The following is a 27,983-nucleotide window of genomic DNA, read 5'->3' on the forward strand; positions in this document are numbered from 1 at the left end:
GTCACAACAAAATTCCTCTAAATTTTCGCTCAATTAGTTCAAGACAAGTAGCCAGCCACCATTTTGGAAAATATTATCATCATTATCATCATCATTATGGGAATAGAAACATGGTGTCAAACCAGATACTTACTCTGGATGGCATTACTTTGGCCTCCAGTAACACTGTGAGAAATCTTGGAGTCATTTTTGACCAGGATATGTCCTTCAATGCACATATTAAACAAAGATGTAGGACTGATTTTTTGCATTTGTGCAATATTTCTAAAATTAGAAACATCCTTTCTCAGAGTGATGCTAAAAAGCTAATTCATGCATTTATTACTTCTAGGGTGGACTACTGTAATTCATTATTATCAGGCTGTCCTAAAAGGTCCCTGAAAAGCCTTCAGCTGATCCAAAATGCTGCAGCTAGAGTACTGACAGGGACTAGAAAGAGAGAGCATATTTCTCCCATATTGGCTTCTCTTCATTGGCTCCCTGTTAAATCTAGAATAGAATTTAAAATCCTTCTCCTCACACACACACACGCACACGCACACATATATATGCAGTTGACTGGAATATTTTAGAGATTAGAATACACCAAGTTATTAAAGGTACTGCACTGCAGTGGTTTGAATCATATCTACCCATTAGACTCAAATTTGTTCATGTAAAGGGGGAGTCTGCTTCAAGGATTCAAAAACTTTATTGTCATTCTTGTCATGTACAACATTACAGGAATGAAATTCTGTGAAACCTCCTGTGCAAGCTGCAAAAGAAACTGTGCTGTATAAATAAAACTGAATCAATGAACAAAGTTGTTTTCAGGTCTGAGACCTGCAGCACTAAAGTATCGGTAACACGTTTTACGAGAAAGTTACTGTAACATGTTTCATGGTAACATTTTCCATTCTTTCATAAATACTTCAGGTGAGGGTCCTGCTGTAACCATGGCAACCCAGGTGAAGTCTCAGGGGCGTGGTCTCTCAGCTTTATTTTCATGCTGCTACAGAAAAGAAGACCAACCAGAAATCACTTACTGCCATCAAAATGTTGACACTGCAGCTGTGATGGAGCCCACTCTGCCCATGCCCCCATCTCAGGAGCTTAATGCCATGTTCATGGAGCTGGTGGTGTGTACAAGATTTCAGTCCATTATTATATTCTGCCCAATGAGCATTTCTAATCGCATTCAAGAGGCCACAGTTTTCCAGTCCTTTCATTTTCTCTTTGCCACTCTAACTTTCCATTTTTCTTCTTTCCTAGGATGAACTGGACCTGACAGAGGAGCACAAAGCTGCCATGCTTGATTTGCCAGCAAAGAAAAAGTGGCAGATCTACTGTAGTAAAAAAATGGTGAGCGAAGGTTCTGCTAGTTTATAGTAAACTCCTGGACAACTGATGTACTTGGTAACAGATTACATCATACAAAATGCAGTCCAAACACAGCTCAACATATTCTAAGTGGCATTCACTCATCGGAGTGGTGATTGCTCTCACAGAAATAGCTGACAGAAATGAAAAGATTTATGCACTTAAGTGCTTTTATTAAAGCTTCAAAAGCAAAGTTCAAATCTTGTTTACTCTTGGACTGCCCATAGTGGTGGATTATAACCTAAAGAAAATTAAAAAGAAGCCAAGCCACTAATGGTTGAAGATATGGTGTTATTAGCATCAGTCCAAGCTAACCTGGTGCTCCGTGATCTGTTAGGAGAAGTGAAACTACAGAGTTTAGCCTCGAGTTACTAAATTAGGGGATGGAATACCAGAGAGAAATGAATGGTTAGTAGTTTCCTAAGACGACATAGAGCCCTGTGCACTTGCACATGGCCACCAGAAGGTTGGGTCGATTGTGTCAGACTGCTGAATGACCGTAGAGGAAGTGGAAATGGGAACTCCAGATACACATGTGTAGCTCGTAAACAGTCATGTGGATAGGACTGAAATGGAAATATCCATCCATCCATCCATTCTCTTCCCCTTATCCGGGGCCGGGTCGCGGGGGCAGGAGCCTAAGCAAAGAAGCCCAGGCTTCCCTCTCCCCAGCCACCTCCTCCAGCTCATCCGGAGGGACCCCAAGGTGTTCCCAGGCCAGCCGAGAGATATAATCCCTCCAGCATGTCCTGGGTCTACCATGGGGCCTCTTCCTGGTGGGACATGCCCGGAACACCTCACCTAAGAGGCGGCCAGGAGGCATCCTAAGCAGATGCCCGAGCCACCTCAACTGGCTCCTTTCGATGTGGAGGAGCAGCGGCTCTACTCTGAGCCCCTCCCGGATGGCCGCACTCCTCACCTTATCTCTAAGGGAGAGGCCAGCCACCCTTCGAAGGAAACTCATTTCTGCCACTTGTATTCGCGATCTTATTCTTTCGGTCACTACCCAAAGCTCGTGGCCATAGGTGAGGGTAGGAACGTAGATCGACCAGTAAATCGAGAGCTTCGCTTTTACACTAAGCTCTCTCTTCACCACGACAGACCGGTGCAGCGTCCGCATCACTGCAGAGGCAGCCCCGATCCGTCTGTCGATCTCCCGCTCCCTTCTCCCATCACTCGTGAACAAGACCCCGAGATACTTGAACTCCTCCACATGGGGTAAGAACTCGTTCCTGAGCCGGAGAGAGCACTCCACCTTTTTCCGGCTGAGGACCATGGCCTCAGACTTAGAGGTGCTGATTCTCATACCGGCCGCTTCACACTCGGCTGTGAACCCTTCCACTGCGAGCTGGAGGCCCCCCCCGATGAAGCCAACAGGACCGCATCATCCGCAAAAAGCAGAGATGAGACTCTGAGGCCACCGAGGATGAAGCCTTCCGCCACCTGGCTACGCCTAGAAATTCTGTCCATAAAAACTATGAACAGAATCGGTGACAAAGGGCAGCCCTGACGGAGTCCAACACCCACAGGAAACGAATCCGACTTATTACCGGCTATACGGACCAAGCTCTCACTGCGGTTGTACAAAGACTGAATGGCCCGCAACAACGGGCCAGACACCCCATACTCCCGCAGGACCTCCCAAAGGACACCCCGAGGGACGCGGTCGAATGCCTTCTCCAAGTCCACAAAGCACATGTAGACTGGTTGGGCAAACTCCCACGCACACTCGAATATCCTTGAGAGGATAAAGAGCTGGTCCAGCATTCCGCGACCAGGTCGAAAACCGCATTGTTCCTCCTGGATCCGAGGTTCGACTAACGGACGGACCCTCCTTTCCAGCACCCTGGCATAGACCTTACCGGGGAGGCTGAGGAGTGTGATCCCCCGAAAGTTGGAGCACACCCTCCGGTCTCCCTTCTTAAAGATGGGGACCACCACCCCGGTCTGCCAATCCATTGGCACTGCCCCAGTTCTCCACGCGATGTTGCAGAGGCGTGTCAACCAAGACAGCCCTACAACATCCAGAGCCTTCAGGAACTCAGGGCGAATCTCGTCCACCCCAGGGGCCCTGCCACCAAGGAGTTGTTTAACTACCTCAGTGACCTCACCCCCAGTGATGGTCAAGTCATCTCCCCCGTCCCCAGACTCTGCTTCCACTACAGAAGGCGTGTCAGTGGGATTCAGCAGGTCCTCGAAGTATTCCTTCCACCGTCCGACTATAGTCGGACGGTGAAATGGAAATATTCAGGCAGTAAATCTTTTCCATGTGTATTTGGATCAAGGCCATCTTTTCTAAAGAGGTGATGGAGATTCCAGAACAGGTTGCACTTATCAATAAAACTAACTTTGTGCACCCTAGAAGTTAACTGACTGGAAATCCTCTTTAAGTGATCATATCCATGACCGAGAGTAGGGATGGGGCCAGATATACACAAACATTCCAACTACTTTAAGAAAGTCTAACAGAAATCTAAAATCAGGTTTCATCACTTTGGCTGCTGCCAGGCAGTGTCATTAACCACATGAACAATAATTCTCTGTATTGAGATGGTCAGTGTAAGTATAAATAGTTTAAGATTAACTAGTATGTCAGAAACGGTGGCACCAGGGAGACAATGTACAGTAGTGTTGAAGAAATGAATACCCCTCATTAATAAATCAATTCAATTATCAAGATAGCGGGAGGCAAAAGTGGACAAACTGAGGGCTAAGGATGATCCTGGCAGCTGATATCTGCATCTGGTTGACATTTGAAAATAGAAGGACAAGAAGGCTGAACAGCAGGTATTGTTTCCTGGAGCTCGAATCAGATGGGTTTTTGGAGCACCAGCAAGGATGAACAGAAGGATTATATTATCTTTATAATAATAATATGTAATATTCCTTGTGGATGGTCAGAGAGCTTTGAGAAGACAAGTTCATGCAGGACAGAAAACCTGTTCCTCAGCTGCAGTTCAGATTGATGTCCTCTGTTCTTACTGCCAACCATTGTTCAGTGGTCAGCAGATACAAGAGTGGAACAGGGCAAAGTATCTTGTGGCACCACCATAGAGGAGCGGCCCCAGGCAGCTGTTGTTGGATGAATAGCGCTGGCCAGAGGTGGAAGAAAGCTAAGGGTGAATTACTTCCAAAGACACCAGATCGGCAAAGGCCCTCGTTGGAGCCCTGCACCCGCATGCCACTGTGTCTATGAAACTCACTGGATTGAGTTTCGTGGACAGTATTTCCTTGGAGAATTGATTGATATAAGATCACAATCCTTTTAGCCTGTTGCACAGCAACATTGGTGAAACTGGTAAAAAAGCAGTTTTTTGTTTGAGGTCCAGGGATAACCTTTGCACTTCATCCTTTATACTGGATATCTCCTCAGTTCCATTATTGTACTCGAGGCATTTTTCACATGCGTATCAATTGCATCTTTCATATTCATGTTTGAAAATTCTATCTTTAAACATTTTGCAACAGATCCAAAGTAGAAGCAGAAACTTGTCTGTTCTGTGTTGGCACAGGTACATCGTGACATCTAAACTTCAGAACACTGAAGTACTTCAATTCAATTCAATTCAATTCAATTTTATTCATATAGTGACAAATCACAACCAACTTATAGACTGTCCTTGTAACTAAAAGTAACAGATCCCTGGGGCCTAGTTTCCTGACCACCAAAGTGTAACCTAGCCATTTTACCAAGTGCGAGGATCATGAAAGGAGAGCTGCCGTTAACGGGGGTGCCTATTGATTGCGCCCAACTATAAGGGTTGTTACATGGTTGCATCATAAGAGGATAGTGGGGTCGGCATCCATATATAGTCAGTTAGAGCTATGCGAGCCTCTTTGACACTGGCTTAGATTATTTTCTGTAATTCCTAAAAGGGTAATACTCATAAGATCAGAAATTCTGTGCCTGCACTGTACAGAGGTAAACTGAGATCTAATTCACAATAATGGTTTAACAACTGCAACAGGCTCTTTTTGAAAGAAACATGTCTCAACAACAACATCTCCAACACTGCCATTCAGCTAACAGGCCACACAGCTATACCCACATTGATAGAAGAGCTGAATCTTTTCCTCAGCAATGCCTGATGTATGAACTTGGACTATATCGAGAGATGCTGTTCAGATTTTGTTATGGTTAAGTGCAGACCTTTTTCTTTTTTTTATTTCGTTAGGGATTTCTCAGCTGCTGTTATCACTACTGTTTAAGTTCCCCATAGTGCCACTGACAAACAACAAAGTAGTAGGAGGGGATATTAGCCACACATTCCTCAAGTCTGTAAATGGTAAATGGACTAGTTCTTATATAGCGCTTTTCTACTCTGTTTTGAGCAGTCAAAGTGCTTACGCAACACTTTTACATTTACCCCATTCATACAAGCACTTCCATGATTAACTAAGCTAAGTGCTTTTTATTATCTAACATTCACACTCCAACGCTTGCGTCAGAGAGCAACTTGGGGTTAAGTATCTTGCCCAAGGATACATTGGAATGCAGCCTGGAGTAGCCAGGAATCAAACCGCCGATCTTCTGATCAGTGGATGACCTGCTCTACCTCCTGAGCTACAGCCACCCCGTCCTCTGGATTTAATCAAAATGTATGTTATCCCACTAGAAGTAAAAAACAAACCAACAACAACAACAAAATACCCAGGAATACCTGCAGTCCTGGGTCAGACCACTGGCCCCTGTTCTCACTACCCAAACACAAAACACTTATTAAGAGAGAAAATAACCAAGACCATCTGGCCAGAGAGGGCTGAGACTGCCCTCCAGGATTGTTATGCCAGTACTGATTGCTGAAAAGCTCATTCATGCATTTATTACTTCTAGGCTGGACTATTGTAATTCATTATTATCAGGCTGTCCTAAAAGGTCCCTGAAAAGCCTTCAGTTGATCCAAAATGCTGCAGCTAGAGTACTGACAGGGACTAGAAAGAGAGAGCAGATTTCTCCCATATTGGCTTCTCTTCATTGGCTCCCTGTTAAATCTAGAACAGAATTTAAAATTCTTCTCCTCACATACAAGGTCTTGAATAATCAGGCACCATCTTATCTCAAAGACCTCATAGTACCGTATCACCCCAATAGAGCACTTCACTCTCAGACTGCTGGCTTACTTGTGGTTCCTAGGATACTTAAGAGTAGAATGGGAGGCAGAGCCTTCAGCTTTCAGGCGCCTCTTCTGTGGAACCAGCTTCCAGCTTTGATTCGGGAGACAGACACCCTCTCTATTTTTAAGATTAGGCTTAAAACTTTCCTTTATGATAAAGCTTATAGTTAGGGCTGGATCAGGTGACCCTGAACCATCCCTTAGTTATGCTGCTATAGGCCTAGTCTGCTGGGGGGTTCACATAATGCACTGTTTCTTCTCATTCACCTTATTTACTTTGTTTATACTCCACTCTGCATTTAATCATTAATTGATATTAATCTCTGGCTCTCTTCCACAGCATGTCTTTCTCTCCCCTCAGCCCAACCGGTCGCGGCAGATGACCCCCCCTCCCTGAGCCTGGTTCTGCTGGAGGTTTCTTCCTGTTAAAAGGGAGTTTTTCCTTTCCACTGTCGCCAAGTGCTTGCTCATAGGGGGTCGTTTTGACTGTTGGGTTTTCTCTGTATTATTGTAGGGTCTTTACCCATAATACAAAGCGCCTTGAGGCGACAGTTTGTTGTGATTTGGCGCTATATGAATAAAATTAAATTGAATTGAATTGATTGGGACCTTTGCCAGCAAGACTACCCAAGGTTCCCTAACAGACAGAGGTATATGCCTCCTAAGTACTTCTCTACATAAGCAGTTGCAGAGAGTCACATTACAGAAGTCCATACACATATGTCCAAACTGGAAACTGGATAAAAATGAAGTTCATACCTTGCTTTGCTGGCTCTGGCAGCCTAGGATTCTCTGGTGACTCTGGCACCTCTGGTGACTCAGATGATTCATGATGTGCAGGTGGCTCAGATGATGCTGAAGACTCAGAAGACTGGGGCTTCTTAGCAAGGCACAAAGCTGTATCCTCCGGCAACTGGGATTGCTCAGCTGAGTGCTCTGCCATCTGCTTGGGCTGCTCAGCAGGGCCCACTACTGATTCCCAAGGCTGAAGCTGGGACCTGACTGTCCTCACCCTAGGACCAGGTATGGGATCAGGGACAGGCTGGACCTTAGAGCTCCTCACCCTTGGTTATTGGAATGGGTGAAAGGACAGGCCAACCTCTAACCACCCCACCCTGGGTGAGCTAGCAGGGTTTGGCTGCAGTTGCCGTGTCACACCTGATTAAGGCACCACTACACACACAGATGCTCAACCACAGGCTAGCCACAAGTAAGCAGCTTAATGCTGAACCTAACACAACCTACTCTCTTTAATTTCCCCAATGGAATTTTCCTAAAGGGATTCATAAAGTTTTATCTAATCTAATCTCTTAGACCAACTGACCTAAAGTGACATATACTGAGCTACCCATTAAACAACCAATACAAACAGGGGTGGCTGTAGCTCAGTAGGTAGAGCAGGTCACCCACTGATCGGAAGGTCAGCGGTTCGATTCCTGGCTACTCCAGGCTACATGCCAATGTATCCTTGGGCAAGATACTTAACCCCAAGTTGCTCTCCGACCGTCCTGTTGGAGTATGAATGTGTGTGAATGATAGCTAATTAAAAGCGCTTAGCAAAACATGGAAGTGCTAGTATGAATGGGAGTGCATGGGTGAATGTAAAAACGTGTTGTATAAGTGCTCTGATTGAGTAGAAAAGCGCTATATAAGAACTAGTCCATTTACCATTTACAAACGTATCCATTTCCTAATCACACCAAGCATTACCTACCTATCTTCTGGAGGATGCTGGACTCGAGGTGACTTGAAAGGCAAAAGCTTCAGTGGCAGGACCCCTGAATTGCCTACCCCCAACACTGAACTAATCCCTACCCAGCTTCTTAAATGCTTAGGACAACAGGCTGCAGCCCATCCCAGGTGTGATAGGGTGAGAGGTGTGGGATACCCTGGACAGGTCACCAGTCAACCCTGTGACTGTAACACAAGTAGTTTTCTGTCTACATAATGTAACACATTGCTCTGTTTATTCATTATGTGATTACATGTCTTTCATGCCTGTGTCTATATATATATTTTAGGAAGCAGAGGAGAATAAGGGGGCAACCAGCTGGCCAGAGTTTTACATTGACCAGCTCAGATCTCTAGCTGCTGTGAGTGATGCTGTCTTGTCTGTTTCCGTCCTCTTGCTTCTAATTTATTCACAGACATGTAAAATGTGAACATTTGATGATTTTTAATGTCACTGAATAGTAACTTGTTACAGTATTGTGGTAGTATCAAAACATACACTGTGGTTAACAACACATATATACTTTTTAATCAATTATACATAGAGTGTTTTAGTTTCACTCTTTTTCATAATACATATAGTTGTAGGGAAGAGCCTTGTATCTGAACTGAAAAAAATCTGTGAACTGTTCATTTCTATTTGCTGTCTTTATAGAGGAAGACTCTCCTGGCATTGGTGGATGAAGAAGATCAGGGCAGTTATAAGATTGCAGAATCCCTGAAAACAGCATTGAGGACACAGCCAATGAGGTACACTTTGAACTCTGTCAAGCCGAAGCTGCACAGATTTGCCCAAACATATTTGATTTCCTTTTTACTGTGACTTCAGAAATAACCTGAACCTTCAAATATGACTGATGCCCCCAGGTTTGTGACACGATTCATCGAGCTGGATGGTCTGTCTTGTGTTCTGGATTTCCTCAAGTCAATGGACTATGAAGCTGCGGAGTCTCAGATCCACACCTCCCTGATTGGCTGCATCAAAGCCCTGATGAATAACTCTCAGGGCAGAGCTCATGTCCTGGAACACTGTGAGAGCATTAATATAATTGCACAAAGTCTCAGAACTGACAACACAAAAACCAAGGTATGTAAATACAAAATAACAATTTATTAGATTTCTGCATTACTTTGTCATAGTTATATGGTAAATGGACTAGTTCTTATATAGCGCTTTTCTACTCAGATATGAGCACTCAAAGCGCTTACACAGCACGTTTTACATTTACCCATGCACTCCCATTCATACAAGCACTTCCATGATTAATTAATTAAGCTAAGTGCTTTAATTATCTAACATTCACTCACATTCATACTCCGACGGAACGGTTGGAGAGCAACTTGGGGTTAAGTATCTTGCCCAAGGATACATTGGCACACAGCCTGCAGTATCCAGGAATTGAACCACTGACCTTCCAATCAGTAGGTGACCTGCTCTACCTACTGAGCTACAGCCATATACATGTAGATATCATTCTGGACAAAAATTAGATTCCCAGTAAGTCCTCCAACATTTTGTTTTTCTGGTCATACCAGCAGAAACTTGGTCCTATTCATTAATAGTTGATGCCAAAATGTATTATGTCTTTAAGGATACTTCTCAAGAGAAAGAGAATTAATCCACAGAAACCAAAAATAATAATAAAAAAAACTATACTCAAAATTGTGTCAATATATTAAAATGGGTTTTAACAGGGCAAATAACGAAAGCCTTGACTATGCACACACACTTATTCACACAACCACTAGAGGTCTCATGTGTTTAAGTTTCACAGCTGAGAATGACTGAAAGGAAGATAAACAAGGAAAATAAATATTTTAAGAGAACCAATAAAAATAAACTCTTGTTAACCTGTAGGGAAATCAACACTGCTATAATAAACGTCAAAAATAATTTCTTTAAGGCTGAACTTTAACTTTTGAACCTTTAAATAAATAAATCTTTGTCCATCCAGTGTGCAGCGACTTTCAGCTGCTCCCTTATTCACAAAGGGTCACCACAGTGGGTACCGCCACACATTTGATTTGGCAGCATTTAACGCCTGATGCCCTTCCTGACACAACCCCTAAAGGAGTTTGAGTCTCCTCCCGTGATCAAACACAGGGCCTTTTGTTTAGTGGGCAGAAAAGTGAAGCACTACACCACAGAGCCACTCTTATGTCTTACGTGTAAGAAGCCGTTATTCTTTTCCTCCTTAGGTTGCAGTGTTAGAGATTCTCGGTGCAGTATGTTTAGTACCAGGAGGCCATAAGAAAGTTCTTGAAGCTATGCTGCACTACCAGAACGTTGCCTCAGAGAGAACCCGCTTTCAGGTCTGCTTTTCTTTTACCTACTTTGTGTATATTGTAATCCATTTATAACTTTATTAAAAGTTTTCAGGCTACACTTAACTTTTTATGCTCTATAATGATCTAGCATGAATATTTTCTGTTTTGACTGCAGAACCTGGTTATTGACTTGGACAGGTCTACAGGCCACTTCAGAGAAGATGTTAATCTGAAGACTGCCATCATGTCCTTCATCAACGCTGTGCTCAGCCAGGGAGCAGGAAAGGTGGACAACTGTGTGTCTTCCTTAAAGCTGCAACTTAAACTTAAACTGCAGGGAACCCTATTTTGAGTAACATCAGTTGATCATGCTAAATGCTTTCTCTGTCATAATTTATGTTCTCATTTTCTTTCCTTTCTTTCTTTGGCATACCCCACTTCAGAAGCAGAATATAGAAAATTCAGCTCTCACACCCAAAAATTTAAACCAATCATTTCTATAAGTCATACCAGGGGGGGCTTATCATCTTATCTTATCGTAGACTATTTTCTATTGTGAATTTATCAATGTGTGTGCGTGTGTGTCCTGCTGAAAAAATATACTCCCCACTTCACGTCTGCTTCTCACTTATAAAACTAAACCTCAGAGGCACAGAGGTATTGCAGACTTTGGCTACAAAGACAAGACAATTCAATGCAGTTGAGGAATAGAAAATACATCCATTTTCTTCCGCTTATCCTCAGCATGATATCATCCAAGAATCTGTTTGTTTATATTTCCTAACCAGGACCAGGTCACGGGGGCAGCAGCCTAAGCAGAGAAGCCAAGATCTCCACCTCCTCCTGTCATGGTTGCTGTGGCAGGCAGGAAAAGGTGGACCCCAAATGCAGGACTCAGAAACAGGGAAAGGAACTTAAATGAGGTTTATTGAAAAAGGGAAAATGGTGCAAATAAACTGGACTGGAACAGAAGCCAGAACTAAAACTAAGGGAACAGAAAGACACACAACCGGAATCATCAACAACACAACAATGAACAGGAGAAAAGTTAGGGTTTAAATACACATCAGGTAATCAGGGCAAGAGGAAACAGCAGGTGAAGCAAATGAAACTAATAACAGGGGAAGCAAAATTAAACACAAAGTACGGGGAACACAGGACTGTCAAAATAAAACAGGAAGTTACTAAACAAGGTATGTGCAGACTTGACAAGGGGACTGGCACACAGAAAACTAAACAGGGACAAAGAGAGACACAGACATGGGACAGAGACGCAGACTGGACACAACACTGGCAAGAAAATCCAATATGAAAACAAGAGGTCAGGTCACGACAAAAGGACAAGACAGACACAAGAACACAGACACAGGGAGACAGGACCAAAGGAAACCAGGAATCAAAATGTAAATCATAACAAACTAGGAAATAACAAAACTCAGTAAAATATAAACACAAAACAGCCCAGGACCATGAAACCTCCAGCTCATCTGAGAGAAGATTAAGGAGTTGCCAGGCCAGCCAAGAGATATAATCTTTCCAGCGTGTCCTGGGTCGGCCCCAGGGCCTCTTCCTGGTAGGACACGCCCAGAACAGCTCACCCAAGAGGGTTCCACATCCTAGTCAGATGCCCGAACCACCTCAACTTTCAATGCGGAGGAGCAGCAGCTCTACTTTGAGCCCCTCCTGAATGGCTGCACTCCTCACCTTATCTCTAAGGGAGAGGCCAGCCACCCTTCATAGGAAGCTCCTTTCTGCTGCTTGTATTCGTGATACCGTTCATTTGGTCACTACCCAAAGCTCGTGACCATAGGTGAGGGTAGGGACGTAGATTGACCGGTAAAGCAACAGTTTCCCTTTCACACTCAGCTTCCTCTTCACCACAACAAACACTACAGCATCTGCATCACTGTAGATGCAGCCCCAATCCATCTCTCAATCTCCTGCTGTCTTCTCCCATCACTTGTGAACAAGACTACAAGATCCTCCACTTGGGGCAGCAACTCGTCCCTGAGCTAGATTCGCACTCCGTGGGCCTCAGCAGTGGCGCAAAAAGTGGGTATGCACTATATGCAATGCGTAGGGGCACGGCACGGGGGGGGGGCAAAGCTATGTGGAGAAATTATGTCTGTAGTCATCGTTTTCTGTATTCAACAGTTGTGCATAATGATATGATCAATAACAGTGGCACGACGCTGACCTCAGAAAGTATATAGCTGCACCCCTGGGCCTCAGGTGCTAATTCTCATGCCAGCCCCTTTACACTCAAACAGTTCCAGTGCGAGCTGGAGGTCATCACATGATGAAGCCAACAGGACCGCATCATTCTCAAAAAGCAGAGATCAGATTCTGGGACGACAAAAGCAGAAGCCTTGTGCCACTTGGCTACACCTAGAAATTCTGTCCATAAAAATTATGAACCAAAACAGTGACAAAAGGCAGCCCAGGAGGAGTATAACACCCACAGGAAAGGAGTCCGACTTATTGCCAGCAATACGGACCAGGTTCTTGCTGTGGTTGTACAGGGACTGAATGGCAGGATGAACCTGATCCATTTGGATCAAAGGTTCAACTAGCAGATGGATCCTCCTTTCCAGCATCCTGGCTGGATATTCACAAGGAGGCTGAGGAGTGTGATCCACCAATAGGTGAAGCATACCCTCTGTCACCAACCACCTTGCAGCCGCCCCTCTGAGCAGCAGCCTCAACAATGGAGGTGGAGAACATGAGCCATATGGACTCTATTGCCCCATTTCTAGTGCCTGCTCAGCATGACTCAACTCGACCCAACACAGTTATTTTTGTTTCCATTACAATTGCAAACCACCTCAATTTAGGTGGAGTCAATATAGCAACATGAGCTGAAATCACTTGACATAATTTCTATGTGACACAAATGCAGTTATTAGCTTGGCAAGATCCTGCTACACTCTCTCATTTCTCATCTGCCACCAAGCACAGAAGAATAGAATTTAAAATCCTTCTCCTCACATACAAGGTCTTCAATAATCAGGCACCATCTTATCTCAAAGACCTCATAGTACCGTATCACCCCCAAAAGAGCACTTCACTCTCAGACTGCTGGCTTACTTGTGGTTCCTAGGATACTTAAGAGTAGAATGGGAGGCAGAGCCCTCAGCTTTCAGGCCCCTCTTCTGTGGAACCAGCTTCCAGCTTGGATTCAGGAGACAGACACCCTCTCTATTTTAAGATTAGGCTTAAAACTTTCCTTTATGATCAAGCTTATAGTTAGGGCTGAATCAGGTGACCCTGAACCCTCCCTTAGTTATGCTGCTATAGGCCTAGTCTGCTCGGGGGGTTCCCATGATGCACTGAGTGTTTCTTTTCATTCACCTCTTTTTATTCTGTTGAAACCTCACTCTGTATTTAATCTTTAGTTATTATTAATCTCTGGCTCTCTTCCACAGTGTGTCTTTTGTCCTGCCCCCCCCCCCCCCCCCCCCCCCCCCCCCCAGCCCCCCCCCAGCCCCTCCCTGAGCTTGGTTCTGCTGGAGGTTTTTTCCTGTTAAAAGGGAGTTTTTCCTTCTCACTATCACCAAGTGCTGCGCACAGGGGGTCGTTTTGACTGTTGGGTTTTCTCTGTAATTATTGTAGGGTCTTTACCCACAATACAAAGTGCCTTGAGGTGACTGTTTGTTGTGATTTGGTGCTATATAAATAAAATTTAAGATAAGATAAAACTTTAATGATTACAGCAGCTCAGTACAGAGAAGAATGTAAAGGATGAGTAAAAAAATGAACTAAAAATAGAATAGAATAAAATAAAATAGAATAAAATAGAAAAACACTATACACATATACATAGCACTATATACATAAAATATATATATCAATGTCAATACGCACATGTACATATACACATATATACACACACATCAAAACACTATATACAGATATCAAAACATTATATACATTTGTAGCAGGTAAGGTACACAGCATACACAGTATGCATTATATGGGTGAGTGTAATAAATAAAATGTATCTGGACTGTATGGATAAAGTGATGGCAGAGGAGGTAAAGTGTCCAAGTGACTCAAGACATTATGATGTGTTATACAGTCTAACTGCTGTTTGGATGAATGACCTGCGAAAGCGCTCCTTCCTGCAGCGAGGATGTTTCAGTCTCTGACTGAAGGAGCTGCTCAGCTCACCCACGGTCTCATGCAGAGGGTGATGGGGGTTGTTCATGATGGATGTCAGCTTTGCTAACATCCTCCTCTCACCCATCACCATCACAGGCTCCAGAGGACATCCCAGCACAGAGCTGGACCTCCGCACCAGTTTGTCAATCCTGCTCCTGTCCCTTTCGGTGCATCCACCCCCCCCAGCAGGCCACTGCATAGAAAAGGGCAGATGCTACCACTGAGTCATAAAAGGTCTTTAACAGAGTCCTGCAGACACCAAAGGACCTCAGTCTCCTCAGCAGGTGGAGTCGACTCTGGCCCTTCTTATACAGGACGTCTGTGTTTGTAGTCCAGTCCAGCTTGTTATTGAGATGAACACCCAGGTACTTGTAGGAGACCACTGTCTCAATGTCCTTTCCCTGGAGGTTCACCGGTGCTGTAGGGGGTGGCTTCCTCCTGAAATCTATGACCATCTCCTTCATCTTGCTGGCGTTGATTTGGAGGGCGTTGTTCTCACACCAGCTGACAAAGTCACTGATGACCCCCCTGTATTCCTCGTCGTTCCCATCTGATACACATCCGATGATGGCCGTATCATCTGAGAATTTCTGTAGGTGGCAGTGGTCCGAGTTGTACCTGAAGTCTGAGGTGTACAGACTGAACAGAAAGGGTGAGAGGACCGTGCCCTGTGGCGCCCCCGTGCTGCAGACTACCACATCAGACACACAGTCATGGCACCTCACATACTGTGGTCTGTTGGTGAGGTAGTTGATGGTCCATGCGGTGAGCTGACTGTCCACTCTGGCTCCCTCCATCTTCCCTCTCAACAGTGCAGGCTGGATGGTGTTGAAAGCACTGGAAAAGTCAAAGAACATGACCCTCACAGTGTTCCCCGCCTGCTCTAGGTGAGAGGGGATCTGTGCAGCAGGTAGATGACGGCATCGTCCACCCCAATGCCGGGCTGGTAGGCGAACTGCAGGGGGTCCAGCGCTGAGCTCACCAGTGGTCGGAGGAGGTTCAGGATGAGCCTCTCCATGGTCTTAATCAGGTGAGAGGTCAGGCCACAGGTCTATAGTTGTTGGACTCCCTGGGCTGTGCGATCTTTGGCACTGGAACTATGCAGGAAGTCTTCCACAGTTCAGGAACCCTCTCCAGATTCAGGCTCAGGTTGATGATGTGCAGGACCACCTGACAGAGCTGGTCTGCACAGTCCCTGAACAGTCTGGAGCTGATTCCATCCTGACCCGCTGCCTTCCTGATCTTCGTCTTCCTGAGCTGACTTCTCACCTGATCAGCTGTGAGGTGGATGTGAAGCTGGGGTGGGGTGGGTGATGGGGCTGGCTCCGCTGTGGGTGAGGGTGAGGAAAGTGCAGGCAATGGTAGCACTACACCAGGAGAGAGGGGGGTCAGCATACGGAGGGGGGCAGATGGGAGCTGAGGGGTGGGGGAGGTGGTCAACGACCCAGAGTCAAATCTATTGAAAAACAGATTCAGGTCGTTAGCCCACCCCCGGTCAGTAGACACTGTGGCTCCTCCATTGTCCTCAAAGTGGCCAGAGATTTTTTTCATTTTTCTCCAGACTTCTCGGACTTTGTTATGTTGGAGCTGTTCCTCCATCTTCCTCCTGAAGCTCTCTTTGCCTCTCCGGATCTTGTATTTCACATCCTTTTGTACTCTCCTCAGTTCCTCCTTGCCTCCAGATCTGAAGGCCCTCTTCTTCTCATTCAGCAGGGCCTTTCAGCTCTGGGGTCACCCACGGTTTATTGTTGGAGAAGCACCGTACCTTCTTGGTTGGCACAGTGTTCTCCACACAGAAGTTCATGTAGTCTGTGATGCAGTGGGTGAGGGCGTCGATGTCCTCACCGTAAGGCCTGCAGAGTTCTTGCCAGTCTGTACATTCAAAACAGTCTCTTAGGGCCTCACTGCAGTCATCAGACCACAGTTTTATTGAGTCTTATAGTCTTAATTGAATTGGATTTGATTACCTGGTACAAGGACCTAATGGAAAACCATACAACCCACGCCGACTCGGAATGCTGTCAAAGCTCTTTTGAAGGTGAGAGTTGAAGATCTTGCAGACTGGGGCCTCTGTCAGGCATTCCGAGCACACCCTCACTCTACGTTTAGGCACCAGAAGCAACCCTCTCATCCACCAGTGAAAATTCCAACATACAGACTGCAAGCTGAGGGAATACAAGAATACCCATCCCAGCTCGCCACTTGTCACTGAGAGCACCTCCAGACTGATTCCAGAGCCCAGGCCATGTGTTGAAGTGAGCCTGACTATATCTAGCCAATTTCTCTCAGCCTCACACACTATCTCAGGCTCCTTCCTTACCAGAGAGGTGACATTCCATGTCCCAATAGCCAGCCTCGATAGCCAGGGATTGGTCTACCAGGGCTTATGCCCTTGGCCTCCACCTAACACACATTGCACCTGACCCCTATAAGGCCTCCTACAGGTGGGTGGGCCTGTGTCTCCTCTTGGGGCTGCACCCAGCCAGGCACCATTAGCTAATGTCAGGCTGCCAAATGGTCTCCCTCAAGATCCCTTCCCAGGCCTGGTTCCAGGGTGGGGCCCCAGTAACACTTCCCTGGTAAACAGTTCCCTTGATGTCATTTCCATAAGGGTCGTTGAAAATGCGCTTTTGCCTGGCCACTCACCCAGGACCAATTTGCCATGGGAGATCCTGTCAAGGTGTAATGAAGGACTGATGGTTAAGCTGAAACTGTGCACGTGAGCCTCCCATTGTGGTCATTGGGTCATGCTGTCATGCAGCCAGTCAGAGTTTGAGCCTGGGTATGCTGTCCCTGTAGGCGCCCTGTGGCCAGAGTGGCAGGACCGTGGACTGAAGTGGGAAGTGTACTGGACATATAAGTGATGTTAGCATTCTGGGATTACAAGTAACCACACACCCTGGATGCATTTGTATATCTCATGTACCATTCTAAATAAACTGACTATTGGACTGTACATTCTCTTGAGCATTTCTAACTGAATGCACCACAGTGACTTCTACAAAGTTCTTACCAGAGGATTAACCAGCCTTCATAACAAAGTGGTGCCGAAACCCGGGAGAGGGAAGTCAGTGTGGATGAAGTAAGGATGTATACTGAGAAGTCTAGCTATGCAGGAGATGTCTGGCCCAAAAGGGTGAGAAGGCCTCCAACCTGGTTTGAGGATTATGCTGTCACCCACTGCCATTATGAGAAGCAGGCATTAGCCTCCCCCCACCACCTCTGCCACACCGGCAGTTGTCCACCACTACACCACCTACTATAATTGAGGAAGATGAGGATGACTGGTCACTACAGCCCCCTCTCATTGAAGATGCAGCCCCAAACCAGTGCTGTTTGCAGTAGCACATGACTACAGGATAGAGGAGCTCACTAAGCACATGGAGAGAAGGGGCAAGCGATCAGAGCGACCTCTAGCAGCCACACCTGTGAACTCTGGCCTGTGCAGTCCTCCTGTAGGTGGCATCTTCTGATTGCAGGCTCCTATACCAACTCAAGGCAGCTATATTCTCACACAATGGTGTCTCTCACCAAACATTATGGACAACCACACCAGCTGGCTTTGAGATGCATTGCAGAACTGGTGGAAGCCACTAGTATCTGCACCAATGACACCTGTGCATTTAAGAGGTTTACACTGCATGTGCGGGCACTAGTGGGAATGCTTGATCAGCTTGGAGAGAGTGGCCATATTGAACTTCAGTTTGGGTGACATAAGAGATACCTGTACCCACAGCACAGCCGCATCACTGCGCTGCTGAATTTCGCAGAATGGTTAGAGTACGAGCTGAGGATGAAGGAAATGGTGCGTGACACTCTCAAAGGTGGTGTCGAAGTGGATCCCACAGACCCACAGAACCCACAGAAAAACCAGGAGTATTGTCCATACTGCTCCAACTCTGAACACTATTTGAATCAGTGCTCCAATATCAGTCAGCTGACCACAGAGCAGAAGATCACATGGGTGAAAGCTAACAAGAAGCATTGGCGCTATGGACATGATCACCAGGCGGCCAAGTGTCCACATAAAACTACGTGCAGGTAATGTAAAGGGAAGTGCCTGGATGCCCTGCCTGTTCTGGACCATAGCCCTGCTCCCCGGTGGAATGATGTGTTCTACCTCGATCGACGGTCAGGCTGCAGCCCAGTGATGCTGAGAGTGAGCAAAGTGACCCCATGTGATGGTAGACAGCATATGGAAGCCTACGCTATATTGGACAATGGCTTGGAGTGCACAATCCTGCTTTCCCAGGCAGCAAAGACCCTGCAGTTGTAGGGAGAGCCTGAAGACCTCCCTCTGAGGACAGTGCATCGGGACCTTAGAGTGATCCATGGATCATCTGTGTCATTCTCTATATCCCCTGATGGCCAGCCATGCAAGACATGTGAGATATCTGGAGCCATCACTGCAGAGCAGTTAGGTTTAGCAGAATGCACCTATCCTGTGAAGATGGCTGCAAAGGAAATATAAACACGTCAAAGTGTTGACACTGACAGCGTTCAGTTGGGTCCATTCTGTCGTCCTGCTTGGCTCAGATTACACAGACACACCCACACACCCTGGTTGCATTTGCACATCTCATTTGCCATCCTAAAGACACAGACACACAGACTATTGGACTATACATCCTCTCGAGCATTTCTAACCAAATGCGCCACAGTGACTTTTACACAGTTCTTACCAGAGTATTAACCAGCCTTCATAACACAAGGAGCAAAAGCACCTGGACAACATAGATCCTGGGATCACCGGGACACACAAATTGCTCCACCATGATAAGGTGGCAATTCACGGAGTAGTACTAAATACATGGTATACTGTATCATAGATAGCCCATATAGATTTATTTTCCTTGGTCTCCCTAGTGTTTCTTCTTGATGCTTTCTGTTTCCATCCCTCAGAAATAAAAACTCCATATATTTGTAGAGTACTGAATTGGCATTCTGCTAAATGGTCACACCAGAAAAATGTGTTGTTTAATTTGATCTGTTTGTATCTGCAAATCCACCAAGAGAAACTACATTGCTAAATTCACTTAATGTTTCATCATCTGTTTTTTGTTTTTGTTTTTGTTTGTTTGATTGTTTGTTTTTATTGTCTAACCAAGAATTATTATTCTTTTTAATTCAGAGCAGTCTGGAGTTCCGTATACATTTGCGCTACGAGTTTCTAATGTTGGGAATTCAGCCAGTCATCGACAAACTGCGTTCCCATGAGAATGCCACCCTAGAAAGGTACATCAGGAGCACCAAAGGGTGCAAGATTAGAAAAACACCATCATGAGATATGAGATGGAAAATACAAGTTACGAGAACTTTGACAAACTTTGTTTTAAATTGCTTTCTGAGTTCACTGTTGAAGGTAATATTGTCTTCCAGGCATCTGAACTTCTTTGAGTTATTGAGAAATGAAGATGAGTTTCTGATGTCCAAACAGTTTGATGTTGTAAGTCACATCCTCGCTTCCATTATGTTGATTTTTAAAACAAAGCATAATCAGTTTTACACACTTCACATGGTGCATATTTTAATTGCAAGTTCAAAATAATAAAATATAACATTTATGTATGTTTATATGTGTAATGTATTATTAATCTGGGCCTTCCATCAGGAGCATATAGAAACTAAAAGTGCCAGCCAGATGTTCGCGCTGATCAAGAAGAATTTGAACCACACTGAAGCTTACCCTCACCTCCTGTCTGTACTGCAGCGCTGTCTCATGACGCCATGTAGGCCTGTTATTTTTTTCAGTGACCATGAAATAATGATGTCTGTAGGATTTTCTCAATATGTTGACGTGTCTCTTTGTGTCTGCAGATAAGAGGAGCAGTACTTCACTTCAGTACTGGGTTCTGTTGGACCGGATAGTGCAGCAGCTGGTTCTGCAAACAGACAAAGGTGAAAACCCAGATGTGGCTCCACTGGAGGACTTCAAAGTGAAGAATACAGTCTGCATGTAAGGTTTCCTTGTTTCTACATTATTAGAGCATTTAAAAATACGGCTCTTTCCTTACTGTTTTGTAAAATGACATGAGGAGAACTTACAGTGTTTATAGTTTGTTTTTACTTTGACACAGATAATAAAATTAGCATATTAAACAGACACAATTGTAGACGCTTCTAAGAAATCAAACTTATGCTCATTATCAATTTTTAGGCCCATGTTTTTTTTTTAACCTTTACTTAATCACAAAGTGAACCTCTTTTGCAAGAACATCATGGACCAACAAAGGCAGAATTAACTAACCAAGGCAGAGTTTCTATATTCATTCCATATTACCGCTCCCCCAAATATATATATATATATATATATATATATATATATATATATATATATATATATATATATATATATATATCAAGAGGAAAACAAGAGGAAAACAACATAACATAAGTTTAATGTTAGTTGGTCTAAATAGTAATCCTAAATTTGATAAACCCAAGATATCATGATAAGGTTGATCAAACTTGAGTCAACAAGTCGTTCATGTAAGTTGAATAAATTAAAAAACTTGTAGTCATATTTCTTTTCTTTTCTGAAATTGGCGGTCGCTCTGTTTGGAAGACAAATTCAGGTCGTGTATGTGTTCATTTGTGTTTATAGGCTGGTCAAGGAGAATGAACATAAACAGTGGAAAGAACAAGCTGATAAAATGAGAAAAGGTATGCACACAGACATGATTACATTTATTTTTCTTATGTGTGTAGAGAAGAATTAAACCATGCATTGTGTTTAATGCAAACTGCAGCTCATGGCTGGACTGGTCATTATGAAGATGCATGTTCACTGCAGCTGAACATCCACAGATGAACAAAACCAAACAAAACCTAAGAAAAATTCAATTTTTAAATAAGAAATTGACTTATAATAAAGTGTCTATGACTTGGTATGATTTAGCATGGCAGGATCTTGGCAAATCCATATTAAGAACCCAGCTTAATACTAAATGATAAGCAGCTCTGCATTCAAGAAGTATTCCTTAAATAAGCAATAACAAAGTGCCATTTTCTGTTCCCAGAGTATCAGAACTTAAAGGAGCTTTTTGAAAAGAAGGAGAGGACATGTGAAGTGAAGAACAAAGAGAAAGAAGATGTGCTGTTAATGCTGAACAACCTGAAAGACAAACTGAAACGAGAGAGCAATGACCACAAGCAAGCTAAGCAGCAAGTTACAGAACTATTTACTCAGCTCCAGCAATTAATCTCTGTATGTTCAATGACAAATTTTAGCCAGTTTCAGTCACAATACAATTTTGAAGTGTTATATTTGTTTGTCATATGGAAAAATCTACTAGCTGGAAAAATCACAGCATCACCATGATTGTTTGATTATTTTCTCTTTTTACTTATTAGACCTCCAGTGTTCCAGGAGGACCACCAGTGATATCCAATGGTTTGGTTCCTCCTGGTCCACTTCCATCTATTCCTACTCCTTCTCCTGCTCCCCCTCCACCACCACCCCCTCTTCCAGGTGCCCCCCCATGCTTTGGAATGGCTCCATTTGCTCCTCCTCTTCCTCCTGGAGCTTCACTAGCAGCTGCCCAGAAGAAGAACATTCCTCAGCCACCTAACCCACTGAAGTCATTCAATTGGTGCAAACTCCCTGAGGTATTTTTACTTACTATCAGGCGTGCTGGCACAACTCATAGTAAATCTATTACTGTTGCTACTGTTTCACTACTACAATAGAAACAGATAGTTCTGCACAGCTGCTGATAGTTTTCAAATTGTTCTCTATTTAGTAGAGTTTTTCTTACTGGGGTAAACAGCACAAATTCAATTCAATTCAATTTCAATTCAATTTTATTTATATAAAGCCAAATCACAACAAACTGTCGCCTCAAGGCGCTTTGTATTGTGGGTAAAGACCCTACAATAATACAGAGAAAACCCAACAGTCAAAACGACCCCCTATGAGCAAGCAATTGGCGACAGTGGAAAGGAAAAACTCCCTTTTAACAGGAAGAAACCTCCAGCAGAACCAGGCTCAGGGAGGGGCAGTCATCTGCCGCGACCGGTTGGGCTGAGGGGAGAGAAAGACATGCTGTGGAAGAGAGCCAGAGATTAATATCAATTAATGATTAAATGCAGAGTGGAGTATAAACAAAGTAAAAAAGGTGAATGAGAAACAGTGCATTATGTGAACCCCCCAGCAGCCTAGGCCTATAGCAGCATAACTAAGGGATGGTTCAGGATCACCTGATCCAGCCCTAACTATAAGCTTTATCATAAAGGAAAGTTTTAAGCCTAATCTTAAAAATAGAGAGGGTGTCTGTCTCCCAAATCCAAGCTGGAAGTTGGTTCCACAGAAGAGGCGCCTGAAAGCTGAGGGCTCTGCCTCCCATTCTACTCTTAAGTATCCTAGGAACCACAAGTAAGCCAGCAGTCTGAGAGTGAAGTGCTCTATTGGGGTGATATGGTACTATGAGGTCTTTGAGATAAGATGGTGCCTGATTATTCAAGACCTTGTAGGTGAGGAGAAGGATTTTAAATTCTATTCTAGATTTAACAGGGAGCCAATGAAGAGAAGCCAATATGGGAGAAATATGCTCTCTCTTTCTAGTCCCTGTCAGTACTCTAGCTGCAGCATTTTGGATCAGCTGAAGGCTTTTCAGGGAGCTTTTAGGACAGCCTGATAATAATGAATTACAATAGTCCACCCTAGAAGTAATAAATGCATGAATTAGCTTTTTAGCATCACTCTGAGAAAGGATGTTTCTAATTTTAGAAATATTGCGGAAATGCAAAAAAGCGGTCCTACATATTTGTTTAATATGTGCATTGAAGGACATATCCTGGTCAAAAATGTCTCCAAGATTTCTCACAGTGTTACTGGAGGCCAAAGTAATGCCATCCAGAGTAAGTATCTGGTTAGACACCATGTTTCTAAGATTTGTGGGGCCGAGAACAAGAACTTCAGTTTGATCTGAATTTAGAAGCAGGAAATTAGAGGTCATCCAGGCCTTAATGTCTTTAAGACATTCCTGCAGTTTAACTAATTGATGTGTGTCATCTGGCTTCATTGATAGGGAAAGCTGAGTATCATCTGCATAACAATGAAAATTGATGCAGTGCTTTCTAATAATACTGCCTAAGGGAAGCATGTATAATGTAAATAAAATTGGTCCTAGCACAGAACCCTGTGGAACTCCATAATTAACCTTAGTGTGTGAAGAAGACTCCCCATTTACATGAACAAATTGGAGTCTATGAGATAAATATGATTCAAACCACTGCAGTGCAGTACCTTTAATACCTATAGCAAGCTCTAATCTCTGTAATAAAATGTTATGGTCAACAGTATCAAAGCTGCACTGAGGTCCAACAGGACAAGAACAGAGATGAGTCCACTGTCAGAGGCTCTAAGAAGATCATTTGTAACCTTCACTAATGCTGTTTCTGTACTGTGATGAATTCTGAAACCTGACTGAAACTCTTCAAATAAACCGTTCCTCTGCAGATGATCAGTTAGCTGTTTTACAACTACTCTTTCAAGAATCTTTGAGAGAAAAGGAAGGTTGGAGATTGGCCTATAATTAGCTAAGACAGCTGGGTCAAGTGATGGCTTTTAAAGTAGAGGTTTAATTACAGCCACCTTGAAGGCCTGTGGTACATAGCCAACTAATAAAGACTGATTGATCATTTTTAAGATTGAAGCATCAATAATTGGAAAGACTTCTTTGAACAGTCTAGTAGGAATGGGATCTAACAAACATGTTGCTGGTTTGGAGGAAGTAACTATTGAAGTTAACTCTGAAAGATCAACTGGAGCAAAAAAGTCTAAACAAATACCAGCAGTGCTGAAAGCAGCCAAACATGAAGAATAATAAAGGTCTCACTGTTGTGGTTCAGTTTACATACAAAAAAGCAGACAATCCTCTACCAGCATATCAGTTACTGTACTTATGTTTAACCAACTTCACAGAGTTTCAGCCTTTACACACAGATTTTTAGCCTTTAGAGAGGTGGCAATTTTTTATGTAAGAATTACAATGTTAGAGTGGCTTACTCTGCTGTGAGGGCTAAAACAAAAGAGTACCACTGAAACAGAACAGAAAAACAGGGATCACCAGAGTCCAAAACAAAAGTTGTTCTAGGGGTCTACAAAACCATGGTTAATGGACTAGTTCTTATATAAACACTTTTCTACCCTGAGTGAGCACTCAAAGCACTTATACAACACATTTGCATTCACCCATTCACACGCATTTATACAAGCACTTCCATATGAACTGACAGAGCAAACAAAGCAGTTCTGGGGGCCGCTCAGGCCATGAGACAAGGTCTCAGTACTGAAGGTCATGGCAACATCCAAGACAGAGCAACTCTGTACACTCAGCAGGCCAGTGTACAGAGAGGAGATGGAAACCTTCCAGTGGCTTGGCTAGAGGCCACAAACAACAGAGACCATTAGGTGGCTTGGCTGGAGGCCTACGATGATGATGATGATGATGATGATGATGATGATGATGATGATGATGACAGAGTCCTCTGGGTGGCATGGCCAGGAGCTGACATCAGTGAAGGTGTCCTTCTAAGGGACTGATGTTTCTGGAAGCAATGGGGCACCTCTGACACAGGCGATGTCAGACCCTTGGACTCAGGCATCGGCTTTGGACACTCAGGGACCCTGCTGCTCAGGCTCTGGCCCCTCGGGATGTTACAGCTTAGGCTCAGGCGGCGTGTAACCTCAGCCTCAGGCAGACCAAGACCCTCTGGCATGCACTCCAGACACCCAGGTTCAGGACTCTGGGGTTGTTACAATTCTAATGCAGGTTGGTCGGGGTTCTCAGGACACTGGGGCTGCTTGGCAGACTCCAGTAGTAAGGACTAGGGCTACTGACTTGCATCCATATCATCTAATGATATGTGGTTCCTGCAGCTCCAGCTCCAGTGAGTCAGAAGACTCAGGATTGTCAAGAGACTGAGGATACTCAGAAGAAACTCAGCCCAATGACTGGAGCTTCTCTGCAGGATGTACAGCTGACTCCTCAGACGACTGCGGCTGCACAGCAGGCTCTGGTAACTCAGGTGGAGAATGCTCAGGTAGTGCAGGTAACTCAAAATGCTCAGACTGGTGCTGTGCAGGTGACCCAGAAGAGTCTTCAACATCTGAGGCTCTTGAAGTTGCAGCTCTGAAGACTCAGTATGCAGGGAGCATAGTGCTCTCTTCAGGCAACTGGGGCTGTGCAGGAAACTCAGCCATCTTGGGAGCCTGGAGTAGAGGCTTCGCCCTGGCCACTCTCACATTAGGAACAGTGACAGGTGTCGGGTGCTCAGTCTCAAGGGAGGCCCCAGGATGAACAAAAACATTCTCTAGAGAGACCTGCATGTATGCACAATATTCAGAAATTGGAGGTGCACGCTGTGGAAAAGAACAAGTCTCTAGTACTGCAGGATAGCCAACACAAAAATCAATCTCTGACTAGGCAGGCTGAGAAACATGTTTTCAAAGGCTCAGAAACATTTAACACAGTCTTAGAAGAGCCAAACTCAGACACACAAAGATTCAAGGGAGGCCTGTACAGGTGCACAATAAACAGTTTTCAAGAGAGCCCATTCAAATCACCATCGTCTTTGAGTGAGTTAGTTTGGATTCACAATTTACAGCTTTTCCAGCTGTGAAGCGCAATATTTAGTCTCTGACAAGGCAGGGCATCCACTTTCTTCCGCTTATCCAGGGGCAGCAACCTGTGCAGAGAATCCCAGACCATCTGGGGACATTCCCAGGCCAGCAGAGATATGTAATCCAGCATGTCCTGGGTCTGCTCTGGGGCCTCCTCCCGGTAGGACATGCCCAGAACACCTCACCCAGGAGGCATCCTTGTCAGATGTGCGAACTCAACAACACTGGGCAACTGACCCAGGAATGTGACATTTTGATGAACACTATTATTTTACCATTTTCCAAAGAAATCTGATAACATTACAAAAACAGCTTCTAACTGATACAATGGACATGACCAGGATGTTACAGGAACATGCTCTTCCATCATCAACAGGCCTAGTTAGCTGCTTGGTCAAGGTTAGGAATACAATACATATTAAGTGGCATTAGCCTAGTGCACTGAGGTGTTCTGAAATTGTCCAAATTATGTTTCAGTTATGTGCAAGTTAATATAAGGTGAAAACAAACAAAAAATGTATCATTTCAGAGCAATATAGAAGGAACCATATGGGAAGAGATTGATGATATCAACGTGTTTAAAGTTCTGGATCTGGAAGAGTTCCAGAGGACCTTCTCTGCTTACCAAAAGCCACAGGTTTGCACTGCACACTCACACTAAACATACCAGGTATAACATGCCTGCTATACTCAAGGTACACAAATCAAGCACTAAAAACAGTTTTAACAATAAAGCGTGGCTTCATATTGGCACAATAACTCACAATGGCTTGATACTTTTGCCAGTGACACAAAAAAATTATTGAACATAATATTGAAGTTTTTCTAATGTTTTTACTGAAGATGATTTAGATTAATAATTTTATCATTTAAACAATGTTTCTAATTTTGGTATTGCAGACTTTTTAAAAATACTTTACCCTGTTTGTTTTTTGTGTATTAACAGAAAGGTAATGAGGACGACCATATCTTTGCAAAGAAAGTCAAGGAGCTGTCAGTGATCGACGGCCGCCGTGCACAGAACTGTAACATTCTGCTCTCACGGTCAGTGTGTGAGGCTGCCATGAATGAATAAAAATGTAGAATGTCTGTTTAGCATTAAGAGCCTGGGTGCATTCTTCAGCTCCAGACACTCATTTGGTAAATTTCTGCCAATAATGCCACTTCCCCTTTCAGACATGCAGTCCTTTTGACTAATCACCTTATAGGACAGGCAGAAAAATCCAGTATAAATAACAGTCCATTTACCATTAATGAATAGGTATTCACAAGATCATCTTGAGTTTCTTATTAAACAGAAATTATTATTTTGAGATACAGTCGCACACAGATCTTACAGGCACATTAGAAGCAATTGTGTTCAGTTTAAGTTATATTATTAAAAAATTTAGTGCTATGAAGGTGATGTTTAGATAACTCAAAAAACTAAATAAAAGGTGTAAGGTTCATTAAGCTAGTTAAAATTATCATCATTTGATCATTTAATAGACAATAAAATGAAGAATAAAAAGGGTAATTCAAATGAACTGTTAATTGATGAATAAATAATTCATATGGAACAGGAAGGGACATTACATTTTCAATAAAAACCATCCATTCATTTTCTTCTCACTCTTTGGCTTGGCAGAGGTCAGCAATAAATGGAATGATGGCTATCATTGCAATCACCTTGTCTCAAGTCTTAATGCTTAATTATCAAAGTTCTGTGGTAACATCTGGACTGA

General features: G+C 43.9%; 1 protein-coding gene across 1 annotated transcript in view; it reads left to right on the forward strand.

Moving 5' to 3' along the window:
- Positions 1 to 935: 935 nt before the first annotated feature.
- Positions 936 to 27,983, forward strand: part of daam1a (dishevelled associated activator of morphogenesis 1a) — a 39,803-nt gene continuing 12,755 nt past the window's right edge. The window contains exons 1-16 of the mRNA XM_030724989.1: positions 936 to 1,118; positions 1,252 to 1,341; positions 8,495 to 8,566; positions 8,860 to 8,954; positions 9,072 to 9,291; positions 10,404 to 10,517; positions 10,648 to 10,758; positions 19,765 to 19,868; positions 20,013 to 20,079; positions 20,245 to 20,362; positions 20,451 to 20,589; positions 21,238 to 21,296; positions 21,653 to 21,840; positions 21,987 to 22,241; positions 26,789 to 26,896; positions 27,206 to 27,303. Coding sequence (XP_030580849.1) covers positions 936 to 1,118; positions 1,252 to 1,341; positions 8,495 to 8,566; positions 8,860 to 8,954; positions 9,072 to 9,291; positions 10,404 to 10,517; positions 10,648 to 10,758; positions 19,765 to 19,868; positions 20,013 to 20,079; positions 20,245 to 20,362; positions 20,451 to 20,589; positions 21,238 to 21,296; positions 21,653 to 21,840; positions 21,987 to 22,241; positions 26,789 to 26,896; positions 27,206 to 27,303 — 2,021 coding nt within the window. The remainder of the gene's footprint in view (positions 1,119 to 1,251; positions 1,342 to 8,494; positions 8,567 to 8,859; positions 8,955 to 9,071; positions 9,292 to 10,403; positions 10,518 to 10,647; positions 10,759 to 19,764; positions 19,869 to 20,012; positions 20,080 to 20,244; positions 20,363 to 20,450; positions 20,590 to 21,237; positions 21,297 to 21,652; positions 21,841 to 21,986; positions 22,242 to 26,788; positions 26,897 to 27,205; positions 27,304 to 27,983) is intronic.

This window comes from Archocentrus centrarchus, unplaced genomic scaffold (assembly GCF_007364275.1).
Source record: "Archocentrus centrarchus isolate MPI-CPG fArcCen1 unplaced genomic scaffold, fArcCen1 scaffold_44_ctg1, whole genome shotgun sequence".
NCBI lineage: Eukaryota > Metazoa > Chordata > Actinopteri > Cichliformes > Cichlidae > Archocentrus > Archocentrus centrarchus.